Consider the following 25,746-nt stretch of genomic DNA (forward strand, 5'->3'; position numbering starts at 1 on the left):
CAAAATGCAAAGTAATGGAGAGTATTGTTAGCATATCAATATTCTGCAATCAGTTAATTCTTTATTTTCATTTTAAGTAGAAAAGTAATGGAGAATCTTGGGCAAATAAAATGTTTAAAAACAGTTCAGTAATTTGAATTATAATTAAATAACAGGTTTTTCTTATTATTTCTCTTAGTTTTAAAACCAATGTCAAAGGGAGACTAAATGAAATTTGTCTGTGAAAAATGTAGAGAATTTTTGGTTTTCGACAAATACAAAAAGTTCTGAAAAGGCATATGGGGAGAAGGGGCAGTATACACCAAACTTTCAATAACTTGATGAGGAATGAAAAATTGATGTAGTGCTGATTTCAAAATACTTGTTGTGACAAGAATTACTAAGCAAAGGAAAATAGATTATATTATTGCTAATAATTATATGGTAACATTATTTGAATAATACAGAGATTCCTTTTTAAGCTATGCAAGGTTAGTAGTTCATTGCTTGAAGCTTTTTAAGTTAAACTATATGGATGAAATGTGTGGAGAAAAGTAATGATATATTAAGTATAGAGAATTAGTAAAAGCATTTTAAACAATCTAATTCTTTGTCATTCAAAGCAGCCTCATTGCAGCAACATAGTAGTGCTGATTCTCATTAAGAGATCTCACAGCATGTAGCTTAGCTATTGCCCTGAATTTAAGAAACAAGTTTTATGAAGATGGTTACTGCTGAGAATTTACCCACCAAGCTTATCAAGCATTACTTTCTTAGTGCATTTACTTTCATTTGTACTGAGGACAAAAACAGTCCTGTGAACATTAATATTTTCTGTACTCTGACAATTTAAATCAGCTCATTCAAATCTTTCATGATTTCTTGCTGCTCCAAATATGAAGTTTGTGACATCTTGTGAAACTTCTCAAGATAGAAAATGCTGTTCCTGCCATTGATATGCAAAAGATTCAATATCAGTTTATTATGAAACCTCAAAGAAGGTGTTCCTTTCAGATTCCTTTGCTGATTATTATTTTATTTATCTCTGCAGGTTTCTCTCTCTGTCTCTTTTCTCCCCTTCTGGATTTTCCTTAAACTTGCCTTACCTAATTTCTGGATGTAAAGGTTAGCAGAAGTTATAGTGTCTTTCCCAAAATTTTCAGGGCACCTCAAGGAATTGAGATTGACTTACATACTGAATTAAGATTGCTACATTTCATGCTCTCATGCAAATGAAACTATTTCCTGGAAACTTCTATAGATAAATTTCTTTAGCACAGGTCATCTTGGAAATCACAAGAGCTGTACTTTTCCTACCAAACAATTGCCTTCATATGGAATATCTTCCTTCTTTTTTTTTCTGTTTGAAAGAAAATAAATTCTGGAAAAGGCTCTGTGATGAACTTCAGTACACTTTTCAAAGCTGCTCCAAAGCTTTTTGCATCCTAATATTTGTTCTGCACATCTTCAACCTGTGGTATGAAAAGATACCTAGATGAGATATCTTAGGTGTAAAGTAGTAGAATAGCTGTGCTAGCCTGGTGTTTTTGTGTTAACGTTCCTGATTTCTTGTGAGAGCTAGTAGAGTGCCTTGAATGCCATCCTGGCAGACCATTCTTCTGTCCATTTCTGAGCTAGTTGTAGGTTTTGTGCAAATGTAACTTTGGTCTTATTTTCAAAGATTACTTCAGTCTCACAAAAAGTCAACAGATTAATAATGATTAATTTTTTAAAATAATATTTTTAAATTAGGCTTTGGCTCCTATATTACTCTTGAAATATTGGTACTTGTTCAACATGTAATCTTTGTTAGGTCAATATTAGGTGGAATCGAAGACAGTAGTTAAAAAGCAAAGCTACTAATGAGATTGTCCATTAAAACCTATGTCTTAGTCTTCAAACATGGTGTGGACCGAGGCCTAGCTATCACCAGGGACATAGCTGAAGCATCTGAGGAAAATTTAGTCAAAGTACTTACTCTTCCTAGACAGTAAACAGAGAAAAGGAGCACCTTCAGAGTTTGGTTCAGCTGAACTAGTATCTGAATTGCTCTTTGAAGTTGCCTGTGTCTCTTCGATGTCTGTAGAAGGAGTCTGAGATGACTAGGCTCCTAACTTAGAGGCCTCAGGTAAGTGTAAGAAATTTATTATATTTCAGAATATTGATTTAAAATTAGTATTTATGCTGCTTATATGCAGTATACGGTTTCCCATTGATTAGTTAGGAGAAAAATACATGAAGTGCACTAATTAGAAATGACAGTCCAAATTACAGATCTCACAGATTAAGTCTGGCGGCTCTTTGGATGCGAAATTTGAGTATAAATTAAAGGAGTATACAATGAGTATAGCCATGGCTTACATTCCTTACATCTTTAAAAAGAGAAGTAATTTATAACAAATTTTACATTATATCCAGGGATTTCATATTGCAAGTGCAAAGTGCTTACTGTAGATGACACTACACCATAGATAATTGTAATACTTCTGTTGAGACTATAAGTTCTTCAGCATTTCATATGTCAGCATAAATAGATGGGATTTCTCCTTTAAATGTTGGCCAGAAGACTGCTTTTCCAATAGTAGTGCCAGAATATTGGGGTTTTTTTAAACTAGTAGATAAGAACAGATGCATAATGTATGATATGCATGAAATATACACAACCTGAATTCTTCATTATTGTTGAATATATTTTCCTATTCTACATGCATAGAAATTGTCTTCAAATATTCTTTAAGACAGCTATTTAATTATTTTTCAAGGTACCTTGGGCACATAATTTTTCAGTAGTGCAGTTAGCCACTGAAGAAATGAAGGCATCCTATTGTTTTGATACATCTCATCTTTGTCTCCACACATATACTGGCAGAAGAGATGGTCTGGGAGACGTGGGACGACAGACACATCATTGTGGAGTTCATCTTAAGGCTGCTGGCCTTAATGATGACTAGTATTAATATGGCTGGATTCAGGCCAGTGAGATGAGTGTGGCCAGCCGGCACTAAGACTGGTGTTGGAAGCTGGCTTTGAGTTAGGTTCAAGCCGGAGGCTGACAGGAATTGTTCTTCTGAGGATAAAGGTAGGGTTTGATTTGGGACTTGGTCTGGCTGATGACATACAGAGAGGATGTGTTTAGAGTTTGCCACTGAGCCGGGTATAGGGTTTAGCAGTAATGGTCTTTGGTTAGGGTCAGGTGTGGGACTGTTGGGGAGGACCAGATGAATTAGGTTTGCAGGTCGATCCCAGCAGAATAAGTTTATTTATGTCAGGATCTGCAAAAGGGTTTTATCACTCAGAGATATCTGGTTGTTGCTGAACCAAGTTTTTGCCACTGAGCTTGGGTTAGGGTTAGCATTAGTCTTAGACAGACATGGTCAAGTTAAGAAGGATCAATTAAGCCAGATAGCAGTGGCAGAGCCTGACAAGAATAGGTTTTAAATATAAAGTTTAAATTTATTTTATAGCCAAGAACGGGTGGAGATGAGAGACAGGATTCAAATTGTGTCAGTGAACAAAGTATAAATAAGGTTGCATTTGAACTGCAAGACTGATGTAATCCCCAGTTCTACCAGTAGCTCTGTAGTCCAAACCAGGTAACATGCCTCCTGCCTGGCTTCAACCTCCTGGGATCCACTTTCAGTAAGGCAAGGACAGTTTGGGTGTTCAGCTGGAGTGAGGAATTGAGAAGGGACTAGGAGAAAGTAATTTATTTCTAGGTGTGAGTCCAAAAGGAAGTTAAGCAGTCTAGGTTCAACACTCAGGCTTGGATGAAAGCCAGGAGTTAGATCCTGGCCAGTGAGGTCTGACAGTGAGGTTGTTGATGTAGAGTAAATGGTAGGGTTAGGTGAACTAGGTTTAGGGCTGATAATTGACAGGAAGGCAACTGGCTCTGCTTAAATCAGAAGCTGTAGTGATTACTTGCTTAGGGCTAACATTGGATTGGGGCTTGGTGAGATTTTGGGCAAAAAAGTCAGATGAATTAGAGGAAGTTAAAATAATTCTGAGTATTTAGGACTGTAGTCTGCATCAACAGTGTTTCAGTTTGAAGTTTGCAAAAACAGCTTTGTACAGATTTGAAGTCTAGTTGAGTAGTCAGACTTCAGTGATTCCTAAAAATAAGCTTGGTAATATTTGGATGCTGCTGATTTCAAGGATGTGCACTAAGAGCTGACAGTTCTGATCAGATGGCTAGAAGAAGCACATCTCTGGTAAAATAAGGAGAAGGCTCCTTAGGGCGGTCATCTCCACACCTGTCTATAAACCAGAGTAACGGTGAACCAAGCTGCTTTTTCTCACATTTGATTCCAACATGATGTTTAATAAATATTTCTTAGTAAAGAGAAAGAAAAGGCCTGCTTATGTCAGGGAAGTTGATGTTTTCAGACATTCCACTCCCTCATGTCTTAGCCTTTGATCTCCTCTGTTATCATGCAATGAACAACAATACACGTAACAGTAACGTATTTTGGGTTTGCTCTTGTAACTGTTCTTATACTGATTTTTAATTTCTTTTGTTTCTGATACACTGAGAAAGAAAAGTGTGTACCTTTATGCCAGATCAGTAGACTCTTTTCAGGTCTGAGTTCTGGGCACTGGGCTTTTCCTGTTACATTAAGTTACTTGGCAAGGCCTCGTGTGGAGATGAGTCAGCCCCTTTAAGTAGATTTCATTTGAGTAAAGTAAAGGTAAAACAAGTATAGATTAAATCCGATTACACAGCAACTGTCTTATTGACTGGTAGGTCCAGCCAAGAAACTCAGAGGCCTTGGTGCCCATGCAGCTAAATTAAATCCCCCCAGAACATTTCATCTGTACTTCAGGCTTTGTCTTCCAAAGCAGATGCACTTAAAGCTGTTGGAAATGATCCCAAACTGTGTCTGAATGTTGTTTTGGAGAATCTTAGTTGGTGCAGGGCAGCAGTGCCAGGAGCAGTAGTGTGGAAGATCATGTTCCAGTGCCCAGGAATGCTCTGGTCACTGGTATATTTTACAGCCTTAGAGACTGAAAGACTCCCAAAGCCTATTTGTCTCTCAGAGTTTTGCTTTTAAGTGTTTCCCTAATATATATTGGTATTTGCGTCTTGTTAACATCTTGTGATGATATAAGAAGCATTTCCTTAGAACTTCTTGTTTAGTTTAAGTTCTGTGGGAGTTTGATAACTGGCTTGGAAAAGCAGGTGAGAGGCTGAATATCACCACAGGTATGGAAAGCGTGGAGAGAGTGCTTACCATACCCAAGAATTTATACCACCAGTTTTAGTCGCCTTTACATGGCAAACATTGGAGATGTGGCAGTGAGTGTCACTTAGCTCCAAGTGCTCGTCGTTTCATTGTGATTACCTATTGCAGTACATCCATGTTTGTACCTGATTGTACAAGAAGTGCTGAAGAGCATCTTCACTGCAACATCACTTCCTCCCTCCCCTTCTACCCATACAGCATAACTATGATTTATAGTGCAAGAGGTTTCTTGTGAAAGATGGGGCAAATGCATGTTGGCTCAAAATATTGAATAATAAATTGTTTTCTCCTATAATGTCTGTAGTTGAATGCTGAAAGTACAGTTTGCGTATCTGTTTTTATTGTAAACCCTAGAAGACATTCAAGTTCTAGTTTCTGTCGATATAAATTAATTTATAGAAAGTGAATATTAACATTTTAAAAGCCCGAATATTTATTGGTCTACATATAATAATTTTCAAATGTCTTATATCTGAAGTTTATAAAGTTGTAAATAAACTGTAATAAACTTCATTTTTGTAAAGCAAATTTTACCTGACAGCCCATAGAATGATAATTTCAGTGTGTTTAGGAAGCTGTTTTCAGCAGAGGACATTTCAAGATTTCTTTAAAGCATGTAATACTACTGAATCTTACTAAATTGGAGTAATTGAAGATTTTTTTAAATTGGTTTTACTGCAAATCATCATATATATATATTAAAAAAATCTCTGTCTTGCACATATGGACAAGACAGTACTTTATATTTCTCTGGAATAATGAGCTAATATGTTTTTCCATATATTTTTGAGGATTTCTGTGTCCATTTCACTTATCTTTTTTAAACTTCTAGTATCAAATTACATACAATGTTTTAAAATAAATTAAAAAAAATTCTTTCTTATGAGAAATGAACAACAATATTGATTTATGTAATCCTGGGTGGCCCTGTCATTGTAGATGTCTAAAAATATCCCACCTGGCCTCTGGGTGCCATTCCAGACAGGTATGGGTTTTTCTATGGTTTTGTGATGTATCAGTCACTGCACCAATGGTGTAAAGCTCTGATACATCTGAGATGACACGATACACCTGTGTTTGGACAACTGCTGTATTAGGGTCTCCTCTGCAAAAATGTACCCCCAAGGCAGCGAAGAGTCACGTTGCATTGGGTTTGTGATTGTTAAGCAGGTTGTCAGCAATCAAGAAAGTTTTTGCCTGACTTTCCCACTCCAGACCTTGACCTTCTTCTGTCGTTTTTGTCTGGTGTTCCTGTTCTTCCTTGTTATTAGAGCAGGCACACTTGGTGCATATGCTGGAACCCATAGAGGAGCTTTCAGAAGAGGAAAAAGGTAATGATTGATTCAGCTCAAAATATAGTGGCATGTGTTTCTTGAAATAAAAAATATCATTTGATATCTACAGTATTTTTCATTGTATTTCAATATGTTTGAGTGATTTGGGTGGGAACATTGTTTGTGTCAGTCTCCTGTTTGCTGTTGGTGCTCATAAATATTACAATCCTTATCCAAGTTCAATGTTTTTATGAAAATCTGGCTAACTTCTTTAGAGCAGGCACATTCCATATGTCTAAAGGCACTTCAACTAAGCAGAGCAAAAATGTTTGATGGGGAATAGCCTCTCACTAGGAAATGTTTGGTGATGACACTATTGCCATGTGTGCTCACTTCCTTTTTAAACTCGGCATAAGAGGATAAAGAGTTCAGGTAAAAGGAAGTTGGTGGTGGAGGTTGAAGCTGCCAGCTTTCATAAATGTACCACAGATACTTTTCCAAGTAATCTAAGTTGCACCTACTCATAAGCAGCCACAGCTTCAGCCAGGGTTGTGATGAAATTACATAGCCCAGCACTCGCAGCTGTTCTTCCTCATCTGAGGAGAACTTGGAGAAGGCCCCATTTACAACGACAGAACAGAAAGCACTGGTTCATCCTGCATGGTATTCTTTTGAAGGCAGCTAACAGTACTTTATGTGAAACACCAAATAGCCGAATAACATAAAATCCTATTCTGTGTGCAAAAATCAAAATCAATCTTGAACCTTACAGCCAGTGAGCTTAAATTTTGAAGGAACAATGCTGTTTTGAAAACAAGATTGTTGCTTGAATAGATCTGTGCATAGAGAGGTTTCCCCAGGGAAAATCCAGTGGCTCTGAACAACCTGAAATAAAGACTACTTACATTTTTGCCGTGCTTTCTGCTATTTCTCTTGCTTGACATCTTCTCTCTTGATGGATTGTCTTTGATTCTTCTGCTGTGCCTAAAGGCATGGCCTGCAGTGCAGGAAAGAGAAAGAAAGAATGCAGTCTGAAAAGATAGACCAGGATTTTTTTGGTTTTGATGACAGTCATTTGTAAGGGGGAGTGTGAAAACTCTTGACTCAGGACATTATTTTCTAGGATTATGTAGGAGCTGAGACATGGACCAGACTTAAGGTCCCTTGTCTTCAAAGTTGTTGAATCTAGTATTTAGGTGTTCAAAAACGAATAAGAAAACAGTTCCTTAAGTAATTTCTCTGGCAAAGAAGATTTGGCTTGAGTTAATTAGCAAGAATTAATATTGTCCTTAATTAGGATAATGCTGGATAGTCTTGTTACCCATAATAGTATGTAGTAATTAGGAATTTAAAAATTATTTTAGATGTGTCTATTTTATTGTAAGGATTAACATCTGAAAGGGATGGGATTTTCAAAAGGCTCCTGGGAGCCTTCCAGTTTAAAATGTCTCATGTATGGCTTTCTGGGAGGATTTTGTACTGCATAATGCATCTTGTCCTGACTGGGGATAGTCTGATAGCCCTGTGTTTCCTCAAGACCAGTGGTTAGCCTCTTCTGGGACTCAGCTCTCCAGACAAATCACTTCTAATCTCATCTCTATCAGGGACTGCGTTGTCCACACAGTTCCTAACCAGATGAGATTTCAGCCTGATTATGTCCTCTTTGACACAGATCTATTAGTATGGTAGCTGGCCTCTCTTTCAGTTTTCATAACGTACAGTTCTTTCCAGGATCCATCAGAAGCCAGTTCCTCAAAACTGCCTAAATATCATTTGTGTATCTTGAGGCTTTTTTGTGTCTTCTTCAGGGTGCTTATCTTTCCTTTAAAAAAAAAAAAAAAAGTAAATGGAACTGCTTTTTAAGCTCTCATTGTTTAAAAATAGGAAAAGTGGCACATTTTTTCTGAAATAAAACATTTGAAAGTCACAATATGGAATTATTCCTTCATTTATGTCCTTGGCTGTTGGCTGGCAGATCACTCTGCTACCCTGTAAGGTAAAGAGACTGGAAAGAGACAAACTCCTGTCCAAGATTTACCCTTTATTTCAGGGGAATTGGGAGTGTGGTTTATGGCACGCTTTCGTGGGGTGCTTATACCCTTTGCCAGACAGCAGCAGCCATCATGGTTCCACAGATGATTGTTTCATTTATTTAAGTGGCATTCAGTAAAATTTTGTTTTGCCAGAGACACTTTTATAGACAGGTTTCAAATGGGTGTGTTTTGCTTCTTTACTCCCCTGTGTGACCCTGTAATACTTTGGCCTAAATTAAATGTCAGTCTTTAATTTAGGTGGAAGAATCTGTCTATATGATTCTTTATTTGTTGCATAAGAGCTCACGTCATTATTGACACTTAAAGCAAGGGGAAGAGAGAGAAACTTTGTCTGCTTTTAAGTATGTATGATGTCAGAGACTTGCGTGGAAGAAAACACGACACTGAACTTGGTCCTCGATTATTATCCATCATGTATTTTCTGTGAAAAGGTCTGCCCCAGACTAAGGTTTTGTCTTTACCAAGAGTTTTACAAGTGTTACAACCTTAAAAATACTTGATTTCAGTAGGTGATTTTTATCAGAGAACATAAAGTTGCTCAAAGCTTTTCTTGAGAAAAAGTTTGTTGTATTCCTGTTCTTATTGCTGCTAGCTTTTATTTGAAATACCACTTTTAGAGAACTTAATTATTGGACGACAGTCTTAATCAGAAGTTTTCAAGTACAGTGCTAAAAGTAAAGATCTTTGTTGCTAAATATTCAGGTATATATCTTTACAATGATTCTGTAAGAAGAACAATAAAAGATACTGGTAATGGTGAGAACAAGGTGCTGAGGTATAGATGGCAAGTGAGCTGACTTTTGGAAGCTAGCCCAAGATATTAAAAAAAATACAACTCCATGAAGATAAAAAGTGCACATATGGTGTTTCTAAAGAGTGCATGCTTCAGTGCAATTTTTAATTGTGTCACGTACTGTGGATTTTTCAAACGTCTCTTAAACATCTCTTCCATTCTTGTTTCAGAAACTGAGAAAAGTGATTGCAAACCACATAGAAGTAACTACTATTTGATAAATGCTCTGAAGACTGATCCTTCTTTAACTAAAGAATTACGAGTTGTTTTGGAGCAAGCCCTGGAGGAGAAGCTGGAATCCTTGGGAATTAAAGCAGTAAGATCATTTTGAATTATTTAAAAGAAGGGTAATCTTTGTCCCACTTTTTTTTCCTATTCTCTTTTATTCTTGTATCACAGTCCTCAACCTATAAAATCCAAAGCTAAATTTCCATGTTTTATATAAGTGTAATTCCTTAACCACTAACCTGAGAGGATGGCCATCAAATTACAACTGCAGAGGATATGGCTGCACTTGTGAAGAGCATTAACAACTTCTGTGATTTTTCTACAAGCTTTGTCATATCTGAAGTGTAATAGAGTGTATATGGTTGTAGAATATAAATCCCAGAAATAATAGCCCCTGTTTACAGTACCATTTGTTTCCTTAGGGTGTTCGTGGCATACCAAATGATCGCTTAAATAAAGTGTTGCGTGCTATTGAATATGCTAGAGAATGCAAAGAGAAGCAACAGCCTGCCATGCACCGAATTCGAGAGCATCTTGAGCGTCAAGTTAGCTTTAGGCTTGAAGAGAAATCATCATCTTCTAATAGACCTGTTTTGTGTCTTCAGTCTCCTTGGGAAGGTTACGATGTTTTTTGGTTTTTATTCATTATCTTACATTTTAGAACTGCTGTTTAAGCTTTTACTTAGCAACATTTGTGTATAGCTGTTTTCCTGCTTTTTCATATAAATATTCTATATAGTTATGACCAACTAAACTGTTTTCTTTAAAGGGTTCTTGACATTGTGTTTAACTGCAAATATCTTAGCTCCTGTGTTGGCAGGATAAATGGTGGTGTGTTAAGAGTGTAGCAGTTTGGCAGAAAATAAGCCCCCTTGATTTCCAGCTGGTCCTCAGAGATCAGAAGGACTGGGTATGTCTGGGCTTAATTTCTGATTATAGCCAATTCAGCACTTAAGGTCTGGCTGTGTTCCCAGATGCACCAACAGTGTGGTGCACTGTAAGTCACACACTGTAAGTCTGGTCTCATCTTGCAACCACAGATGCCCCAACTGTGACACCTTAGCATCAATCCCTCTGCCACCTGGCTGATTGCAGCACTAAGGGTCGTCCAGCTCTGCCTGATAAGCTATCATCTCAGCATGCCATCATGTCCACGGTAATCCCTTAGCCACACATCTCATGGCATATCTCATGCAAGTCCCTTCATCATATATCTCATGGCTGTAGGGCTCATTCCTACATTATCCACCACTTGACTACACTCACGCCTTCAATTTGGTGCCCCTGTCACACCTGTATATAATGATTTTTGGTGTGTCTCTGTAGGGCAATTGCTTGTACCTCTCCCCCCACAATATATACAGCTATTGTCTTGGAAATATCATTGGGATGTATCTCAAAATGACAGACATTCTGCTCTGTGTCAAGACAATGTCTTGGGCTTTGATGGTGTTACTTTCACAAGTAAGTCCTTGTTATTTCCATACAACTCACGCATTGACATCAGTGGTTTGCCATTTATTTGTGATCTCTCAGGCCCCTACTCTGTGTTCCAATGCATAGACTACAGTGCTGTTGTGATTTAACCCTAATACAATGATTTCATATATACTATATACTGAAGCATCATCTATTGTTAAGACAAAAGCTGTGGCTGTCTTCTTAACGAGATCGTAAGTAAAATTGATTAGATGCCACTAGAATTGAAATTCCCTTTCAAATTCAGTGACTTTATTTCAGGCTACTTTTCTAATTTCAGTGGGCAAAGTGCCCTCATCTCCTTCCCTTATATTTGCTGCCACAGTAAATTTCACAAGTTAGAAGCATGTGTGGTGCAGAATGTACTGTAGTTACCATATTGATTAGCATAGATAAAAGAAGTGAGGGTCTCCACCCTGCATGTCAAGCTTGCTGATATGTGGACCAGATTTGATTCATGATGGTAATAATTGCTCCTACAAGAAGGATAAGCAGTCCTTAGATGTGATGTTCAGTGAAGGTGTGCTGGCATCATTCCCGGTATCATCCTGGAAAGGGAAAACAATACAAGTCTCATCACGGTTTGTCCGGACGTGTTACCCATTAGTGACTCGACTTATTTAACTGCTTGAACTAATAAGTCCATTTTCAAACTCAGAATATCTCTCTTCTGTCTCTTTAAATGTAGTCAAGCTGAATCTCTTCGGTTCGTCAGGGCCAGTTTGAAACAGGTTGCAGTAAGTACCATGTTCTCAACAGAACCCCATTCTGCTATAGTAGGGTCACGGGGGTGTGTAGGACTGAGCTGTTGGAACAGCCTCATGTGTTGCTCAGTCCACTCCCATGATTCTCCCTTTTTGAGCAAATTGTATAAGGGACAGGCAATAATAAAAAAAACAGGAATATGTTTGCACCAATATCCCAAAGTTCCCATTAACTATTGTAATTCTTTCACACTAGACAGATTCTGTCCATGATCTGTTTTTGTTCCAGAGTGTCAGAAGCAGTTCCTTTAACCCACCAGACTCTGAGGAACTTAACCTCCTTCGGGCCATTGACATTTGGGTATAGGAATGTTTAAGCCTAAGGCTATTAACCTATTCCTCAGATTTTCTGGTGCATACATAACCTCTGTGGGGTCTTCAGCACCTGCTACTGCATCATCTTGTTGCAAAAGCGTAACTATAGGCCCGAGGCTGAGTGCAGGAACAATCTGTTAAGTATAGGGCTGGTCACATTCAAAAGAGCCATTTGAGTTCACGAATAGAACAGTTTATTAAATGCAACATATGCAGTTCCTTTGGATGGCCAGTGATATATATACATTAACTGCAGAGTTGCTGTTTTATAGCACTGACAATACACCTGCAATCACAAGCTTCATTTCCTAGGTCAAAACACCTGGTGCATGTGATTCTTACCAAGAGGCATCTGATCTCTGAGGACCAGCTGGAGAGCAAGGGGGTTTATTTTCTGCCAAATTGCTGCACTCTTTAACTCAGCATATGGTAACTCAGGACTGCTTTGAAGAAGAGAATTACTTTTTTTCTTTTTATTTTTGTAAAACTGTAGTCTGCAGCAGACATCTTTAATTGTAGAAATTAAATATAAAAGATACTGGACGTTGTTTCTAAGAATGAGATAGATAATTTTCCTTGTAGATAAACAGAAATTCAGTCAATTGGGAACTTCCTCACCTGCCACACCACAAAAAACAGTAAAACGGTCTTCACCAGCTGTCCGCACACCTGGACAAAGAGCGGTCATCACTGAGTACACATCTACACCAAAGTAAGAGATGCCATTCTAAGAGTACTCAGGTCCTGTTACCTTAGGTAACAGTCCTATAGGTTTGGGGTTTTGTGGCTGGTGCGAACGTTTCCCCAGCTATAAGAATTGAGCAAAGAGTTCAGATAACTTCTGTATAAACTTTATGCTTGCTTAGTTGACTGTCAGTCTTGAAATAACTTGTCTTGTTACTTTTAGATCCAGGAAGATTCTTGGAAGTGGAGTTTCCACAAAGACATCTAGCATCACGTATGTTTTGTTCCCTTGTTTTTTTGAAGAAGACTTTTTTGATGACTGAATATTCACATTTGCCACACAAAACCTAATATTAAGCTAAATCATGAACACTTTCTGGGCCGCATATTTCATATTTTGGTTTAAAGTATTACTCCATTTGAATGTTTTATTATAATCCCTGAAAGGTAGCATGTTTTCCTTTCAGCAACTGTGGTCTTTGTTGTGATCCAGAGAAAGAGACACTCAGTAAGATCAAAAAAACTTCCTTTGGTTTCTTTCTTAGTTGCTTTTTCGACCCAGTTAAAGGTATTTAGAAGCTTTGTTAAGCTAATTTTTTCAGTTTATTGATGTTTTCATACTACAACCAAAATTAAACACAATATTCCATATTTCTTTCACATCGGATACATTACTTTGCAATTTCCTGCACTGAAAAATTCCTATATTATTTTCATCTAACTGATGTCAGAACAGACTTTCTGTGGTGCAGATTCCTTGACCCTGAAATTTGCTTTACCTGCTGATCCATGAAGGCCTATTTGTGTTTGCCTGGCAAGATTTGTTATATATACTGGTCTCTTGTTTTGTAAAGATGGTTGCATAAATGGAAAGAGTCGTGTCTGTATGAGAGATGGTTTTGTGATAACTTCCTGAATTTACTTAGCAGTGTGATTTCTTTTAAATAGGGTGGGTTTTTTTGTAGTTAGAATTTAGGGGAGATTCTTGGTTTTTTTGCATTAAAAATAATGCACATGTTATTGGAAAGGAAAATACAAGGAAGGTAAATACGTATGTAGTGGTGCAGTCACTGAAACCTAGTAAGTCCTCATGTTGCATGTGTTTTTGCTTAGAACACCACCATTCAGTTCAGAGGAAGAAGCCGATGAAGATGACATTAAACAGTCTTACATATCACCAAAAATGTTGCAAAAGCAGTCCAAGCCAACAAGCAGCAAAGCCCATGCTTTTCAGAAGGTTTCTGGCAAAAGTGATATGGATGGGATGGAGAAAAATGAAACTGGAGAAACTGGAACACCTTCCAAAACTTTAAAAGGTTTTTCACTACTTTTGTGTATGGATATTGTAACAGCTGTGCATGATTTTGCATTTCATGATAATATTTCTGTATTAGAAAACATAATGAAGGCAGACTATCTAGTCTCGATTGTATGTATATATAGGTGTACACTTCATGTTTTTGCTAATGCGTTTCTGTTAATGTAGGACTTAGAGATGTGTATTATGCTCTCCTATATAAATGCAGAAAAAGAGACAATCCCTGTCTCAGAGTGACTTGTTTTGCTTATTTTTACTTTGTGGAAGATTTCTGGAGGGTGTACAGTAAAGTCCTTTCCTTGTGAATGGAAACCATCTATATAATTTTTTCTGAACTTTAGAAACAGTTATTCAAAAACTGACCAAACAAGTTGGAGAGAGTCTTTCTAACCATGGAAATAAGAACAAACCAGCTGGAGGAATTAATGTTGCACAGGCATTTATTAAGAAAGAAGAAGTGAAAGAACCGAAGGTATCACTTTTAATATTAATTATTATTACATTAAGTAATTGAACTATGTATGTATATGTTACTCTTTTTTTTCATGCTGAAATCATCTTGATGCAGCAAAGAACTTAATTCTCAAAGACAGTTTTGGAATTACAGCTAAGTAGTCTTTTTGGGTACATCTGCACTGGTATATAGGAAAGTGCTAGCAAGGGATCTGTGGCAAGTGACTTCATCCACACTACTTATTTAGCTTATACCATGACTGGTTTGAATTACTACAACTAGCCTAAAGTTTGGGTGCAATTGGTATCACTCTTATCTTCTACTCTAACAGCACAGGGAGACCTTCTTTACTTGCTTTCCTAGTATGTTGTTTTGATGGATGTTACAGTTTTTAAAGATCTGTCAACAGTGGCCCACTGTGTTAAGGAATTTGGGCTTCAAGAGCAAAATAAGCCTTAAAATCTATGTTTTAAAGATGTTGTAGTTTTCCTTGATAAGCTCTCTTCCCACATCTATCAATCCCCTGAATCTCAAGGTAAGGACTCAGGGAATGAAGTTCCTCCCATTGTGATAGAAAATAGGTTTGAGACCACCAGAGGAGACTGAACTTATATAAATCCATGGGACTTGATGAGATGCTTCCCAGGGTCCTAAGGAAATTGGCTGATGTAGTCACCAGGCCACTCTCTATGATGATTGAAAAGTCATGGCAGTTGGGTGAAGTCCCTGACAGAAAAAAAGGACAATGTCAGACCCATTTTTAAAAAGAGCAAAAAGGAGGACCCTGGGAACAATTGACCAGTCAGATTCATTTCTGTGCTCAGAAAGATCACAGAACAGATCCTCCTGGACAGAAAATTACACTGTAATGAAAAAAGGGTAGGTTTAGATTAGGTATTAGGAATAAATTCTTTACTGTGAGGGTGATGAAACACTGGAACAAGTTCCCCAGAGAAGCTGTGGATGCCCCATCCCTGGAAATGTTCAAGAGCAGGTTGGATGGGGCTTTGAGCAACCTGGTCTAGTGGAAGGTCTCCCTGCCCATCATTCGACTTGGTGATCTTTGAGGTCCCTTCCAACCCAAATCATTCCATGATTTTATGAAAAATATTTTTGCTGTAATACATTTAAAATACATTGTGTCCCTGATGTATTAACACAGTGGTGTGTTTTCCTGTATGGACATGATGAGTTCAAATGAGTTTATGGACCTAGGGCAGGCATTGCTACTTCGTTTCTGGAATCTTTACAGAAGAACACACCATCTTGTATTCTTTGGTAATTATATATGAACAGGCATATATTCATGTCCATATTGATATGTTTAAATGTAATGTATAGTTCAAGTCAATTCTTTAAATCTTAGCTGGGGTTTTCAAAGGTGCCAAAAGACATAAGCACAAGAAGCCATTGGAATGATGTTCTCTCTGAAAATCCAGAATGCTTTATTAGCTTCAGTACTAATAGCTCAAATGCTTACAGCTGCTAATGGTCATTCTCAAACCCCACAATACAATAAAACCTTTGTCAGGCATCCCATTATCTTATGTTTTATAAAGGTCATGTTTCACAGAAGTTAATTCAGAAACATTGTAGAGAAAATTAATTTTGTGCTTACATGAAGCTGTATTACCTGAGTTCACTTGTACCAGACATCATATGGATTATGGTATTTCTATGGAATAACTCCTTGAGTTAATAAAACTGCTTAGCAGTTTTGATTGGTGCTGTATTTACACTCAATCAAAACTGAATTCTATTTGAAGTTGACATTTTTCTCTGGGTTTTGTACTTTGTGAATGTTTGAGGAAACTTTGTTCAGCTTTTTTCAATGTGTGACTCTGACTTTCCCATTACCACACCCTCCAAATGCAGATTATTTGAAACAGCACAGTGTTGAATCTTGGTATGTTAATAATACAGCACACTGAACAGATCTGTCAGTTTTTGAAAAACAGTTTGCAATGTTAAAATGGAAATATGTTGCAAGATAAAGCATTACTGCAGTCTCTTCCCTTCTTTCGAGACATACGACACGTTCATATTTGTTGATTTTTCTCTAGCATGTACATACCTTACATTGTTTTCTAATAGCATCTGAACCTTCCTTCTGTGCAATAGAAGCACCTTCTGTGTCCTTTCTATAACATTGGGAGATTCCAGTGAACTCGTTTTAGCTTTGTGAGAAAGCATTATTCACTTTCCACAGTTAAGCTCTCTAATAATGGCTCAAATCCATTGAACTACATCTGATTGACAGATAGGGAAATGCTGTAGCTCTTCTTTCTAAATCTGAATGAAGATACTTAGTTCTCAGGCATATGAGGTAAGAAGGACCGTGGACTCACTGCCTTCAAGTTCATCTGTTTGACTGACTCTCATTTTCTGAACTCATTATGCAAATCCACCACTTAATTAAAATATGCTTGTACATGCTGACAGTGAGTCTTCAGAGGAATGTATATTTTACATTTGAGGATTGTGTGTTTTTTTAATTTTCATTATTTAATTTTCTCTTTAAATAAATTGGTTTCAAATTGAAACAGCCTTTTTTGCAATATTTTTTCCTGGCGTGACTACAGAATGCTTATAAAATGCCACCTTGCATGGTAACATGTCGTATCTTTATTATCCTATAAGTAATATACATTCTAATGCTTAAAGGACTTTCATCCCATTGGAATAGCTAATATTCCAGAAAAGATAATCCTTTTTCAAGTTACGCATGTAATACCTGAAAACAGAGGTTTCTGCCAGCTATAAAACTGGAAAAACTTTTAGTGTTGCAGTTCCTGACTTTAAAAAAAACAAACCGGTTCTAACTTTGGAACTGTAACAGTGAATTAGTATCATTTAGGTAATTGAATCAACGTGGATTTTAAAGCTGTTGTGATAGATGTCATAAAGGCCATGTGCCAGTACATTTTCTTTAGCATTTTCACCTTGTTGAGTTTACGGAAGATCTCAGGACAAGTTGAACAGACAAAGGAAAAAGGCATGTTTTTTCTTTTCCCTGTTAGTTCACAGAAGCTGATGAAGATGATTGGGATATATCATCAATAGAGGAAGACATTTTATTGATGAAAGATGATAGAGGTCAGAAGGCACTGACAGTTCAGAAAAATGAGCCCAGTGCTGCATCAGTGGTACATGCGTGGGGTCTTCCGAAGAAAAGTGTACCAAAGGAGGAAGGTAACATATTCATACTGAGCCTTAAGTGATTGACACACCTAGAGGAGAATTTAAGTACAGTGTATTACACATGGTAATTCAGTAGATGGTGTTTTGTAAGAAATGAACAAGAAAAACTGTGTGCTTGGTTTTATGACATCTAAATGTCATATAGTTATGATACTTAGTTATATGTAAACCACACACATACGAATATACGGAGATGCCAAGAAACTTGAATTTGAGATTTTAAAGCATATAGTATTATCAGACTTCAACCTTATATTAAAAATTAATAATCCAGGATTTTTTTGTTCTTCACAAATTTAAGGGAGGAGGGCAACTTTCTTATTTTGTCTTGAGAATAATAATAACAAAATTTCAGGTTTGTTCAAGATGTCTAAGTGACCTACCAGGCTGAGATTAATATTTGAACTACTGCTAAAGTAAAAGCCTGAATCTTACAAAGAACTTATATAGTAGTTTCTAACTCTAACATTTCAATATATGTAAAGGTTAAAGCTGTGTCAGTTACATAAAGAGACTTAGGGTTATTTTTGAAGGGAAAGTAATGTTGACACTACCTGCTTGTACTGTGCATTGTATTCTTTGACCGAAACAGCCTTCATTTTATCAACATTTGTCATTTCCTCACTGGTTGAAATTTGGGACTTCCTGAAGTCCATGGGTGTTTGCTCACATAGCATGTCATTTTATCTCTCAGATAAATACAAAGTAAAAATACCCCCAAAAGAGTATTAATAATTATTAATAATTGTTAATTTTTTTGTCTGTTTGTTTTAACAGGCCTTCATGAAGCTGATAATACAAGCACGTTAAAAAGCAGCTTAGTGACTGTAACAGACTGGAGTGATTCTTCAGATATATAAGTGTTCCATTCCTGATGGGAGGCCCTACTTTTGGGTTCTGCTGGGGTTGAAAATGCAGTTGAAAACATCAAGTGTTTCTTATTAATTTCTCTTATGGGTCATGTAATAACAAGGAATACTGTTTACAGAGCTCTCCTGTCTTTCAGTCTGAATCTGAAAAAGAATATTGAAATATACTGGCCATGTCTATTTGGAAATTGAGAGTAATTCTTCTTTCTCATTGTGGTGGTTCAACCCCAGCCAGCGGCCAAGCTCTAGCAGCCACTCGCTTGCTCTCCCACCAGTGGGATCAGGGAGAGAACTGGAAGAGTAAAACTGAGAGAACTCATGGGTTGAGATAAAGACAATTTAACAGGAAAAGCAAAAGCTATGCACACAAGCAAAGCAAAACAAGGAATTAATTCACATCTTCCCATGGACAGGCAGGTGTTCAGCCATCTCCAGGAGGGCAGGGCCCCATCACACATAGTGGTGACTTGGGAACACAAATGCCATCACTCCAAATGTCCTCCCTCTTCCTCCTCCTTCCCCCCACTTTATATACTGAGTGTGATGTCATATGGTATGGAATATTCCTTTGGTCAGTTGGGGTCACCTGTCCCAGCCATGTTTCCTCCCAGCCTCCCATGCACCCCCAACTTCCTTGCCAGCGTGGCAGTATGAGAAACAGAAAAGGCCTCAGCTCTGTGTGAGCTCTGCTCAGCAATAACAAAAACATCTCTGTATTATCAACACTGTGTCCAGCACAAATCCAAGACAAAGTCCCATACTAGCCACAGTGAGGAAAATTAACTCTACCCAAGCCAAAACCAGCACACTCATGAATTCAGTGGTGGAAGTCTCTTTCATTTCACTGAGGTGAAGATTTTGCCTCTAATGTTTACATTAAAGATTGAAACTTGTCTTGCTAGAAAGCCTGTTAGCCAATGAACAGAATATACTGCAGAATATTACTTTATACAATTTTTAATGCATATTTTCATGTATTTTATCATAAACTTTATATAAAATTGTGAACATTTTAAAGAAAATGTGTCCATGTATTAAACATTTAAGTTTCTACCATGGTTTACAATAAACACCAAATGAAAAGAAAAAAGCCTCAGCTATAAAGCTAATTATTATTAAATGCCTTCTATTTGGGAAGTTGGTTTACTTGGGTTTTTTTGTATTGCAGTTGAGTCTTTGTGAACATAAAAGCACAGAAATTGGAAAAAAAATTAAAATGTCAAGATGCAGTGAGAAAATCACTGACCTCCCATTGCAGAAGTACTTTGATATTTCTGTTTTGTCCATACTGGCTGCCTTCTTAAAAAAACACAGTAGTGTTTCAACTTAAACAAAGTACAAAGATAAAGTAAAAAGAACCTTGAATGACTTTGCGGTTCTGATGTAATTTACATGGTGTCTAAAAAAATACAAAACCTTTTCTGTCATAGTGTCATTATTAGTTAGGACTGTTCATTTTTTTTATATTTACACCGTTGTCCCAAAATAACCAATTTTTACTGAAACTCTAAAGGTCTATCTGTTCAAACCTCATAGCAAACCTGAGTTTGTGTCTGATTTTAGGGATTGAGTCTAGAAAGCATTCTGTGGTTAATCTCTCTTTTCATTTATTGACTTGTGCAAATATTCCTTCAAAAGTCATCACATTTCTGTGGACAGACAAAAAAAATACTAGCTGAATTTTTGAATTGTTGTAACTCAGTCGAGATTATCTAAAATTGTGCTGTTTGGTACTGCCTGCTTTTATTTGGTCATGCCTTCAGGCATGCCACTGGCAGAGCAGACACCTGGCATTGCCTGGGGTTTTCCTTCTCTTTTGTAACCCAGTGGCTTCAAGCCATTCTAGAGCCAAAGGTGTCAAGCAGGAGGGAATGAAGACAACCCCCTGGAAGTGTCTTGTCATGAGCAGGGCTGAGTGCTGAAGTAGGGCAGGAGTCCAGTGGTACAAGCAAATGCAGAACAAAGGAGCTGTCTCTGAGCCTTGCTGTGCCCACACCCCCCCCCCCACACTCCCTGCAGGCTGCAGCCTCACCCAACCTCTGCTCTCCTGCCCTGTGCACAGAAGGCTGGTGGTCACACGTGGGCAAGTTCTGCGTAGGCCGGGTAAGACCCTCACCAGCAATGGGTTTTGTTAACAACTGGCCCAGACTACTATCAGTACCTACTCTGGCTTACCCAAATCCCACACTTATTTGCAACCCATTCCTTCTTATTCCTGTGGCCAAGCTGCACGCTCTTCCACCCTGTGAATACAGAGATGAACTTTTCCACTCCCACCTGTCTTGATGCTGCAGTTACAATGCACTCTGCAATTCTGTCACAACTAAGTGGTGAAATATTCTGCCTATTAACCAGTACAGATGTACAGATTAGGGTTGTTTTGTCCAGCAGTGAACCCAAGTCAGAGATTATTGCGATATCTCAATATGATATGTGTGATGCCATTCCCATAGGCAACTGACATGACAAACTGAATTAGTAAATACCTCATTTATTTTTTTTCAAGAATGCAACATCAGCTCATGATTTCCAGGTATAAAATTTACAATACCAACATCAATCTTAAAATATTACATAATAAAATTTACATCAGTTGTAAAAAGCTGCAAGTTAATATTTTTAAAAGTCATTGTCTTAGTGGTAAGTACATCGAAGTTGGGAATGGGGGGGAATCACTCTGAATGAAACGTACAAAATCATTTTTAAAACGCTTTGAGTCTTCCAACAGTGCAACTAAACATAAGCGTTCTTGTCAAAGTGCTTTGGTGGGGTTTTGTCTGGGACACTGTTGTGGACCTTTGTACGAGAAGACATCACAGATGTGGCTCCATTATACGCATATCCTCTCCTGAAAAGAAAATACAGCTATTCACAGCTCATCCCACAGACAGGTAAGGTCTTTGCATCCAGGCATTATAGCAATAAAGCTAGAAGAAATTTAGAGGAAACTACCTACAAATTTCAGGGGAGGGGGCACATTCCTTCTCTGTGTGGTTCCATTCTAGTTTGACACTGCAATTCACTTTTATATAAACACATATCCCTTGTTTGCAGCTACGTAAATTAGGGCAGAATCGTGAAATACTTGGGCTGTGGCAGATCCTGGGTGAACAGTTCCTCCCTCCAGCTGTGCCTCTTCATTATTACTCCTTTGCTGCTGCTGGAGGTCCCACTGCCACCACACTGCTGTCCTTCACCTCTTTCACTTTTGATCTGATGATTTGGGATTAAAGAAACTTGTCTATTCACACCTGTAAAGTGACCTAACCACTTTTCCTACATCAGTGAATGCATTGTTTTCCAGCTGTAGTAAATTTATGCAGAATATATAACATGAGTATTTGCTCTGAGTCAGTAACTTTTCTTAATTAAATTATCCACCAATCCCCTTATTTTCTTTTATCCACACAATCTCTTTCTGAATCTCACTATAAAATGTTTTGGAACAGTAATCAAACCGCATACATACAGGGGGTACAAATGCACAGGTATTGATTTCTTTCAGTATGTACAACTTGTGTTTTACCTTGGAGAATTACTGTTTTCAGCTATTGAGAAGCAGAATATACTGCCACCAATTATGCAGAGTGAAGCTCCAGCCCATCCAATGAACAAAGCTGCTCCTAATTCATACCTACAGGAAGTCAATAAATGCGTTTAACAAAAGAGAGCATGGATTTAACAGATTTTTTTCAGGATAACTGAATTTTATATTTTTCTTCAATAACTTTCCATTGATACATACATTATTCATCACAAAATCAGCAGCTCTGCCATTCCCCCGTGTTCTTTTCATTATTTCTCTCTGACTCGGGAGGCAAACTCTGTCCCTGCAGTACACTTGAGCAATGCTTATCTCCCTGTACAGCCAGCTGGGGAGCCTGGCCTTTCTGCATCTCCTCCTGGATTGCTTTGCTGTGGGGTTTCATCATTCTTTGGCCTGTTTACAGCAGCTCCTGTCCCCTTGGAGCATTTGGTTCCTGTTGGGTCCCAAACTGGCTTCTGCTGAGTCAGAGACTAGAACTTCTGCCTACAACTCTCCCTAAGCTTCCCTTCTGTCTCTCAGGATCTGTCTCCCTCCCTCCCTGTCCTTCCTGCTTAAAAAACGAAGGGGGTTGTACATATATATTATATGCATATGCAATATACATCTACATATCTGCAATATATGCACATGCAGATGTAAGCATATGATAACATGCGCATATGGATACGTGGGTGCATGTTCCAGAAACCTTCTACTTCTCTCATCACTGTGGCTGGATTCTGTCTGGAAGACACTGCTTCCCCCCAAACCCATGGACAGAGCTCTGGGTGACCAGCAATGGTCCCCTCTGCTGCCCGGGCCAGCCACAACCTGTTTGCAGCCAGAAACTGCTTAGTTTGACTCCGAGAGGAGATGCTGGTGCTTTAGGAGTCCACATTTCTAAAACAGCAGTAGTAAATGAAGGAAAAGAAGGGCATGGGGATAAGATTCTTGTCTTCCCCCTCAGCTCTGGAGCTTCAAGACGAGCAGCAACCCATGGCTGCCACCTCGTCTTCTCCATTCCCCAGTTCTTTGCCTGAGGTACCACTCTTTAAAACACTTTTAGGATGACCTGCATTAGGCTGCAGGCCCGACAGCCTTCAGAGTCTCCTATTCCTCACTATTAGAACAGACTGTGTGTCTCTTGCTCCCTCTCTGCTCCCATTGTCCCTTGAGGAGACTTTATCTCCTCCTGATTCCTGGGATCCCACACTGAAAACACAGGCCCCTGTTCCCCATCGAGCCGTGGTTATTGGCCAGGTGCTTGTGCTGTTCAGGCCTTTGTTACTAAATTTTTTTTATTTATTGAGTTGTGGTGAGGCAGCCGAATAAAAGCCTCTGCTTGACAGTCTACCTGTACATCTGAAAGACTGTGTAGTTGCACTTTTCAGCTAGTTCTGAACTAGTGCACGGACCCTAATTTTACATTACTGGAATATTTAACTGAAAATATCTGTCAGTTGTCCTACAAAACTTCTATCTTTACAAAGATGGCACTGCAGAAACACTCAAAAATTGCCTGTGAGAAACAAAAAAATCACTTTTCCATGTTTTCTCAAGAGTCTAACCAGAGGTAAAGCACACACTTTTTAACAACAACAACAAAATACACAAGGACAAAAAGCTACACTTAGGACATCTGTGCTAGATGCCCTGGATACCCAGGTTTGAGTAACTTCTGATTCAGGGGCTTAGTGCCAAAAAGCAATAGAGACTCTGGAGCTCAGATGTAGAACACTTCATGAGGGCTTGCACCCTTCATGGCCCCACTAGTGCTTCAGCTTTTAGGCTCCTTTTTCATTTTCTGTTTACATCATCGAAGTAGAGCTTTATTTATCATCCTTTGTTAAAAAAAGTATCAGATTCCCCCAAATGTTCTCCATACCCAATGATGGGGATTAAATTAAGTTTAATTTATAAAATATTAGAAATAACCTGTGTAGGTTTAATTGTAATTTGTGTACAGCTTAGCATAAGTGGGCCCTGCTCAAAACTTAATATAGATGAATTTTAAATGAACTCTGTTTGTTAGCAGGAAAGGCCAAGCAGGGGAGTAAACAGAGAAAGCCTGGTTATCTTCAGATAAGGCTTAAGACCCTGGAGGGCCCCAAGGCTGGCCCAAGCTGGAAGAACAATTAATGGCCTGCCCACATGGACAGGGAGAAAGAATCCAATGAGGCGTTAGAAGACTTCAGACCATAAATTGCCATTGGACCAGGAGGTGTATGCAGGGCACGTGAGGAGTGAGTGAAATCAGGTGCATAGACTGTGAGAGGATAAAGGCCCAGCGATTACTTTGTCTGGGGTCCCTCTCTGGAGACACCCAGCTCAAGGTGCAATAAACTGACTCTGCCTCAGAACCCAGGGTCAGAAACTTTCCTTAACACCAGTGTGGGGCTTAGGCACCCAACCCCCAAATTAAGCTGCTGGAAACCATAGCTCAGCTGACTTTCACCCTGGAAAACTCTGCACCTAGTCCTGTTTGACTTCAAAGTCTGCCAAACCTGCAAAGATTTAATTCTATCTATGCTCACATTTTCAACCACGTGCTACGTTTTTCACATGACTCAAGGAGATTTCTGTCTGTTCAAGGACTGGGGATTCTCTTATTAGAAGCAGAGATCTACATTAGAGCTTATCACCTAGAATCCCATTATAATCAACATGCAAGAAATACATACAAAGTACAGTTCTAAAACACCCTCAAGGCACCTCTTTTATCAAGCTGTAATAGCAGATCGAAGGGACTAACTTGGATGTGACGTAAGCCCCTTCCTGGGGATCCCTCCGTCCCTGCTAGTACTGCCAGACCACACCTAAGGTATGTGGATCAGGATTACACTTCCCACAGAAGTTGGTGCAGACCACGGCGGTGCTGGAGAACACCACTGGACCAAGGTTGAGGAAGGCTGTTGCAGTAGGAACTTACTTGCCAAGACCATTTGCCTAGAAAGTGGGAAACACAAGTTCGTTTCCACATTTTTATCTCACAACATTAAATGGTTGGCCAGAGGCTGATATGAGGAAGTTAAGGAGACAAATCACCATCTCGCCTCCCGAAGCTCTTCAGTTGTACAGAAAAATAACCAAGACCATATTGGATTTAATTGAGTAGAAAAGGGTTACCTGACTGTTGCCTACTAGTTGGTAAAGCAGACATGGGGTTCGGCCTTTGTTCTTGGAATCTTTTTGTACTTTTTAAGCAACATTTGTTACTAAACCATATATAAACAGGTTGCGTATATGGCCCCTTCTTGGATGACTGCCACACCACTAGGTTAATGAGTTGCAGAGCTGACCTAATTGGTCTTTCCTCCACATCTTTAAACAGATAAAGCAATCTTTCTGATTTATACTGGTACTTACGAGGAAAACTTCAAATTTTCAGTTGCACATAAAATCTCTGTATGGCTCCCTGGATATTATACAATTTGTCTTTTAGCTCCCATTCAAACTGACAACATCAAAAGTGCAGCCCGCCAGAGATCAATATTGGGCCCAATGCTGTTCAACATCTTTATAAGAGATCTGGGTGATGGGATCAAGTGTACCCTGACTGAGTTTGCCA

The 25,746-nt window shown here is 38.5% G+C and overlaps 2 protein-coding genes across 6 annotated transcripts in view; one reads left to right on the forward strand and one right to left on the reverse strand.

Moving 5' to 3' along the window:
* Window positions 1-18,840, forward strand: part of DZIP1 (DAZ interacting zinc finger protein 1) — a 40,502-nt gene extending 21,662 nt beyond the window's left edge. For 2 of the 3 annotated variants that reach the window (XM_032679632.1, XM_032679631.1), the window contains exons 13-21: window positions 6,491-6,550; window positions 9,511-9,656; window positions 9,991-10,186; window positions 12,709-12,838; window positions 13,034-13,084; window positions 13,924-14,126; window positions 14,470-14,600; window positions 17,603-17,774; window positions 18,561-18,840. In XM_032679632.1, coding sequence (XP_032535523.1) covers window positions 6,491-6,550; window positions 9,511-9,656; window positions 9,991-10,186; window positions 12,709-12,838; window positions 13,034-13,084; window positions 13,924-14,126; window positions 14,470-14,600; window positions 17,603-17,774; window positions 18,561-18,643 — 1,172 coding nt within the window. In that variant the 3' untranslated portion in view covers window positions 18,644-18,840. The remainder of the gene's footprint in view (window positions 1-6,490; window positions 6,551-9,510; window positions 9,657-9,990; window positions 10,187-12,708; window positions 12,839-13,033; window positions 13,085-13,923; window positions 14,127-14,469; window positions 14,601-17,602; window positions 17,775-18,560) is intronic. The other variant, XM_032679634.1, reaches the window with a different exon arrangement.
* A 2,287-nt stretch (window positions 18,841-21,127) lies between these two features.
* The window catches only part of CLDN10 (claudin 10), a 57,911-nt gene continuing 53,292 nt past the window's right edge, over window positions 21,128-25,746 (reverse strand). For 2 of the 3 annotated variants that reach the window (XM_032680520.1, XM_032680519.1), the window contains exons 4-5: window positions 22,179-22,286; window positions 21,128-21,500 (exon numbers count right to left, since the gene is read on the reverse strand). In XM_032680520.1, the coding sequence (XP_032536411.1) occupies window positions 21,386-21,500; window positions 22,179-22,286 (223 nt within the window). In that variant the 3' untranslated portion in view covers window positions 21,128-21,385. The remainder of the gene's footprint in view (window positions 21,501-22,178; window positions 22,287-25,746) is intronic. The other variant, XM_032680521.1, reaches the window with a different exon arrangement.

Source organism: Chiroxiphia lanceolata, chromosome 2 (genome assembly GCF_009829145.1).
Source record: "Chiroxiphia lanceolata isolate bChiLan1 chromosome 2, bChiLan1.pri, whole genome shotgun sequence".
In the NCBI taxonomy this organism is placed as follows: domain Eukaryota; kingdom Metazoa; phylum Chordata; class Aves; order Passeriformes; family Pipridae; genus Chiroxiphia; species Chiroxiphia lanceolata.